General features: G+C 49.8%; 1 protein-coding gene across 1 annotated transcript in view; it reads left to right on the forward strand.

Moving 5' to 3' along the window:
- LOC121554451 (tumor necrosis factor ligand superfamily member 10) overlaps positions 1-6,426 on the forward strand; it is a 49,272-nt gene extending 42,846 nt beyond the window's left edge. Inside the window, exons 5-6 of the mRNA XM_041868048.1 lie at positions 4,527-4,690; positions 6,115-6,426. Coding sequence (XP_041723982.1) covers positions 4,527-4,690; positions 6,115-6,405 — 455 coding nt within the window. The 3' untranslated portion in view covers positions 6,406-6,426. The remainder of the gene's footprint in view (positions 1-4,526; positions 4,691-6,114) is intronic.
- The last annotated feature ends 278 nt before the right edge of the window (positions 6,427-6,704 follow it).

Below are 6,704 nucleotides of genomic sequence, written 5' to 3' on the forward strand. Positions count from 1 at the left end.
TCTCTCTCTCTCTCTCTCTCTCTCTCTCTCTCTCTGTCTCTCTCTCTGTCTCTCTCTCTGTCTCTCTCTCTCTCTCTCTCTCTCTCTCTCTCTCTCTCTCTCTCTCTCTCTCTCTCTCTCTGTCTCTCTCTCTGTCTCTCTCTCTGTCTCTCTCTCAGGCCACGGCCTCTCTTTGTTAGTCAAAACCCACTGGGCAAAAACTGGTTGAATCAACGTTGTTTCAACGTCATTTCAACAAAATAATTAAATAATGACGTTGAATCAAAGTGGAAATCTGATCAGATTTAGAAAAAAGTCATCAACGGAAGGGAATTTCATATTGTTTTCATTTAACTTTTAACCTAAATCCAGTTAAATGTTTTGTTGCTTTCACGTTAGTTGACAACTCAACCAAATGTAAATCAAAACTAGACATTGAACAGACGTCTGTGCCCAGTGGGTAGTCAGTAGAGATGAAGAAAGGGGGTCAATCATTCACCTGCTTTTCCCAGGAAATAACTGATCCGGAAACTTTCCTATCTTGTAAATACTCCTGGCTCTTCTTGTAAGTGTCACGAACGTCTGAAGGAGGAGACCAATGCGCAGCGTTGCGAGTGAACATGATGACTTTATTAACTTAAAGCAACCACGAAGAAAACAACAAATGACGATCCGTGAAGTTCTATACTGAATACTACTAACAGCAACAAAGAAACAATAACCCACAACACAAAGGAGAAAACACACAGAATATATATGGCTCCCAATCAGAGATAACGAGCCGACAGCTGACACTCGTTACCTCCGATTGGGAGTCATCGACCAATCACCACCTGACACAAACAAAATGAAACTCACCCATCCCCAACACCACCAAATGAAAGACACCCAAACACATGAAAATGAACAACCCTGGCTCAATATAAACGTCCATAGAGCCAGAGTGTCACAGTACCCCCCCCTAAAGGTGCGAACTCCGGGCGCACCAACATCAGGACTAGGGGAGGGTCTGGGTGGGCGTCTGTCCATGGTGGCGGCTCTGGCCCCCGGTCGTGATCCCCACCCCACCACAGTCACAACCTGCTTCGGTAGCCTCCCAATGACCACCCTCCACCTAACCCCACCTGGACTAAGGGGGCAACCCCGGACTAAGGGGCAGCATCGGCCTAAGGGGGCAGCACCGGGATAAGGGGCAGCACCGGGCTAAGGGACAGCACCGGACTACGGGGCAGCACCGGACTACGGGGCAGTACCGGACTAAAGGGCAGTACAGGACTAAGGGGCAGCACCGGGCTAAGGGCAGTACCGGACTCAGGGGCAGCACCGGACTCAGGGGCAGCACCGGACTCAGGGGGCAGCACCGGACTCAGGGCAGCACCGGACTCAGGGGGCAGCACCGGACTAAGGGGCAGCACCGGGCTAAGGGGCAGTACCTGACTAGATGGCGGATCCTGGCTGGCTGGCTCTGGCGGATCCTGGCGGGACGGCTCTGGCTGATCCTGGCTGGACGGCTCTGGCGGATCCTGGCTGGACGGCTCTGGCGGATCCTGGCTGGGACGGCTCTGGCGGATCCTGGCTGGACGGCTCTGGCGGATCCCTGGCTGGACGGCTCTGGCGGATCCTGGCAGGACGGCTCTGGCGGATCCTGGCTAGACGGCTCTGGCGGATCCTGGCTGGCTGACGGATCTGGCGGATCCTGGCGGGCTGACGGATCTGGCTGCTCGTGGCTGGCTGACGGATCTGGCTGCTCATGGCTGGCTGACGGATCTGGCTGCTCGTGGCTGGCTGACGGTCTGGCTGCTCGTGGCTGGCTGACGGATCTGGCTGCTCATGGCTGGCTGACGGATCTGGCTGCTCATGGCTGGCTGACGGATCTGGCTGCTCGTGGCTGGCTGACGGATCTGGCTGCTCGTGGCTGGCTGACGGATCTGGCTGCTCCATGGCTGGCTGACGGATCTGGCTGCTCGTGGCTGGCTGACGGATCTGGCTGCTCATGGCTGGCTGACGGGTCTGGCTGCTCATGGCTGGCTGACGGATCTGGCCGAAGGCTCTGGCTGATCCTGTCTGGCGGAAGGCTCTGGCTGATCCTGTCTGGCGGAGAGCTCTAGCGCCCGGTCCGGCGGACGGCTCTGAAGGCTCGTGGCAGACGGGCGGCTTTGTAGGCTCAGTACAGACGGGCAGTTCCAGACGGCGTTGGGCAGACGGACAGTTCAGACGGCGTTGGGCAGACGGGCAGTTCAGACGGCGTTGGGCAGACGGGCAGTTCAGGCGCCGTTGGGCAGACGGGCAGTTCAGGCGCCGTTGGGCAGACGGGCAGTTCAGACGGGCGTTGGGCAGACGGGGCAGTTCAGACGGCGTTGGGCAGACGGGCAGTTCAGGCCCGGCTGGCGACGCACATCGTGGACCTGGTGCGTGGAGTAGGAACAGGCCGGACCGCATCGGGAACACCCACCACTGGCCTTAACTGGGGATCAAGAACGGACCGACCAGACTGGGAACACACTTCAGTCTCTGCATGCCGTGCCACAACAACTTCCCTCCCTCTACTGCCAATGGCTCCCGTAATCCGATAGCCCTCTCTCCTTTTCTCCCTGTGGCAGCCTCCTGCTGCCCAGGCGCCCAAGCCATGTGCCCCCAAAAATGTTTTGGGGAGTAACCACGGGCTTCCAGCCTCGACTCCGCGCTTCCTCTTCATACCACCTCCTCTCGGCTGCAGCTGCCTCCAGCTCTTCACGAGGGCGGTGATATTCCTCCTCAGACCACCTCCTCTCGGCTGCAGCTGCCTCCAGCTCTTCACGAGGGCGATGATGTTCCTCCGGTTGTGCCCAAGGACCCTTTCCAGCCCGGAATCTCCTCCCATGTCCAAAAGTCCTTAGGAGGCATCCATAACTCCTGTGTCCAGGACCCTTGCTCCTGGACGCGCTGCTTGGTCCTTTTTTTGGTGGGTTATTCTGTCACGAACGTCTGAAGGAGGAGACCAATGCGAGCGTGCTAAGCAGTGAACATGATGACTTTATTAACTTAAAGCAACCACGAAGAAAACAACAAATGACGATCCGTGAAGTTCTATACTGAATACTACTAACAGCAACAAAGAAACAATAACCCACAACACAAAGGAGAAAAAACACACAGAATATATATGGCTCCCAATCAGAGATACGAGCCGACAGCTGACACTCGTTACCTCCGATTGGGAGTCATCGACCAATCACCACCTGACACAAACAAAATGAAACTCACCCATCCCCAACACCACCAAATGAAAGACACCCAAACACATGAAAATGAACAACCCTGGCTCAATATAAACGTCCATAGAGCCAGAGTGTCACAGTAAGACAGTAAGGAAATGCATTCCAGGTTATACTGGAATCATAGCTGTGAGAAGGAAGGAGGGTCACACACACACACACATGCACGAATGTACAGATGTTTTACCTCATCGCCTAGCGCTGTCCAGTTGGACAGCAAACAAAGTAGGATTTAGTTCTTCAGAGACATAATCATAATGTTTTATAGACAATAGATGGGATATTAAATGACCATTGTTATACTGGATATGAAGAGAGAATAGAACATTGTGTAACTTCCACCGGAGGACATCTGCTCTTCGTGTTTGTGTGTGTGTGTGTGTGTGTGTGTGTGTGTGTGTGTGTGTGTGTGTGTGTGTGTGTGTGCGTGTGTGTGTGCAGTTAAACTAATAGGAACATTAGGTTTGTTCAAATTAAAGACACACCTTGCGTCCCGAATGGCACACCATTCACTGTATATAGTCTACTACTTATGACCAGGGCCAATAGGACTCTGGTCTAAAGTAGTGCACTATATAGGGAATAGGGTGTCATTTGGCTATGGGCCCTGGTCTAAAGTAGTGCACTATATAGGGAATATGGTGCCATTTGGCTATGGGCCCTGGTCTAAAGTAGTGCACTATATAGGGAATAGGGTGCCATTTGGCTATGGGCCCTGGTCTAAAGTAGTGCACTATATAGGGAATAGGGTGCCATTTGGCTATGGGCCCTGGTCTAAAGTAGTGCACTATATAGGGAATAGGGTGCCATTTGAGACTCAGACACATGCTTATCTGATATTGATCTTGCTGCTGGAATGTGTCCTGTTTGGTTAACCCTCCCATACTCCTTTATGTTCCTTCTCTTCCTCCCTTCATGTTGTTCTCTTTGTCTCCACTGCTGCCCATTTCTCTACTTCCCCTTTATCATTCTCTCTCTCTCTCCCTCCCTCCCTCCCTCCCTCCCTCCCTCCCTCCCTCCCTCTCTCTCTCTCTCTCTCTCTCTCTCTCTCTCTCTCTCTCTCTCTCTCTCTCTCTCTCTCTCTCTCTCTCTCTCTCTCTCTCTCTCTCTCTCTCTCTCTCTCTCTCTCTCTCTCTCTCTCTCTCTCTCTCTCTCTCTCTCTCTCTCTCTCTCTCTCTCTCTCTCTCTCTCTCTCTCTCTCTCTCTCTCTCTCTCTCTCTCTCTCTCTCTCTCTCTCTCTCCCTCCCTCCCTCCTCCCTCCCTCCCTCCCTCCCTCCCTCCCTCCCTCAACAGGGTCTCCTTCGTACCCCACCCCCCAGCCCGACCTCCACCAATCATGTCGCCACCCCGTCCGTTCCTGGGCCAATCAGAGCTTTGGAGCCCATCTTCACAACATGACCTTAGCCAATGGGAGGCTGCGTGTGCCCCAGGATGGGCGGTACTACCTGTACTCACAGGTAGGCTAATGTTTTCAGATTCAGAGCTCGATTCAATCCGTATCGCTCAGCGCTATAGAGGGATTGAAATGTAAAGGTGAAGGCATCGTTTACATTGAATGCAGTCTCCACTGATGCGGGAACATTGCCTTGACATTTCTATCACGCTTTAGCGCAGGTCTTCAACGCTACGGATTGAATGGAGCCCTTAAGTTGTTCTTTTCATGACTTCATGTTTTGGAACATACATGTTTGTAATGTTTTGGAACATACATGTTTGTAATGTTTTGGAACATACATGTTTGTAATGTTTTGGAACATACATGTTTGTAATGTTTTGGAACATACATGTTTGTAATGTTTTGGAACATTCACGTTTGTAATGTTTTGGAACATACACGTTTGTAATGTTTTGGAACATACATGTTTGTAATGTTTTGGAACATTCACGTTTGTAATGTTTTGGAACATATACGTTTGTAATGTTTTGGAACATGCATGTTTGTAATGTTTTGGAACATACATGTTTGTAATGTTTTGGAACATACATGTTTGTAATGTTTTGGAACATACATGTTTGTAATGTTTTGGAACATTCACGTTTGTAATGTTTTGGAACATACACGTTTGTAATGTTTTGGAACATACATGTTTGTAATGTTTTGGAACATACATGTTTGTAATGTTTTGGAACATACACGTTTGTAATGTTTTGGAACATACATGTTTGTAATGTTTTGGAACATACATGTTTGTAATGTTTTGGAACATTCACATTTGTAATGTTTTGGAACATACATGTTTGTAATGTTTTGGAACATACATGTTTGTAATGTTTTGGAACATTCACGTTTGTAATGTTTTGGAACATACACGTTTGTAATGTTTTGGAACATACATGTTTGTAATGTTTTGGAACATACATGTTTGTAATGTTTTGGAACATACATGTTTGTAATGTTTTGGAACATACATGTTTGTAATGTTTTGGAACATTGACGTTTGTAATGTTTTGGAACATACATGTTTGTAATGTTTTGGAACATACATGTTTGTAATGTTTTGGAACATACACGTTTGTAATGTTTTGGAACATACATGTTTGTAATGTTTTGGAACATACATGTTTGTAATGTTTTGGAACATTCACGTTTGTAATGTTTTGGAACATTCACGTTTGTAATGTTTTGGAACATACATGTTTGTAATGTTTTGGAACATACATGTTTGTAATGTTTTGGAACATACATGTTTGTAATGTTTTGGAAAATACATGTTTGTAATGTTTTGGATATTCATGACAAAGCAATTTCCATTCTAGGCATCAATCAAGTACCATTCAATTAATCACTACCTCTCCTTTCCCTCTATCCCTCTCTTTGTCCCTCCCTCCCTCCCTCCCTCCCTCCATCCATCCCTCCATCCCTCTCTCCCTCCATCTCCAGGTGTACTTCCGCTACCCATCCCTTAGTGAAGGGGACCAGCCTACAGCCAGTCACCAGCTGGTCCAGTGTGTGTACAAGAAGACGTCCTACCTGCGGCCCATCCAGCTACTGAAGGGTGTAGGGACCAAGTGCTGGGCCCCAGACGCGGAGTACGCCCTCCACTCTGTGTACCAGGGAGGGCTGTTCGAGCTAAGGGCCGGGGATGAACTCTTCGTCTCAGTCTCGTCCCCCACCATGGTCCATGCGGAGGATTCATCAAGTTATTTTGGGGCGTTCCGTTTGGACCTGTAAAGATGGATGGGATGGAGAAGAGATGGGGGGGGGGGGTACAGCGCCGGAAGAGGGGGATGGGGTGGGATGAAAAGGAAAGGCGGAGGAAAGGAGGACAGGGTCAGGACACTGCCAGGGTGAGGAATGAGGGGATGAAAGGAGAGGAGGGGAGGAAGGGGAGGAAGGGGAGGAGGGGAGGAAGGGGAGGAAGGGGAGGAAGGGGAGGAACTCCTTACTCCCCCTGCTTTCCTGAACGCTCCAGAGTGAATTCTAAAGAGATCTGTAGATTCCATATGATTCTATATGTGATGGAGGGAGAA

The sequence above is a fragment of the Coregonus clupeaformis genome, chromosome 27 (assembly GCF_020615455.1).
Source record: "Coregonus clupeaformis isolate EN_2021a chromosome 27, ASM2061545v1, whole genome shotgun sequence".
Classification (NCBI taxonomy): Eukaryota; Metazoa; Chordata; class Actinopteri; order Salmoniformes; family Salmonidae; genus Coregonus; species Coregonus clupeaformis.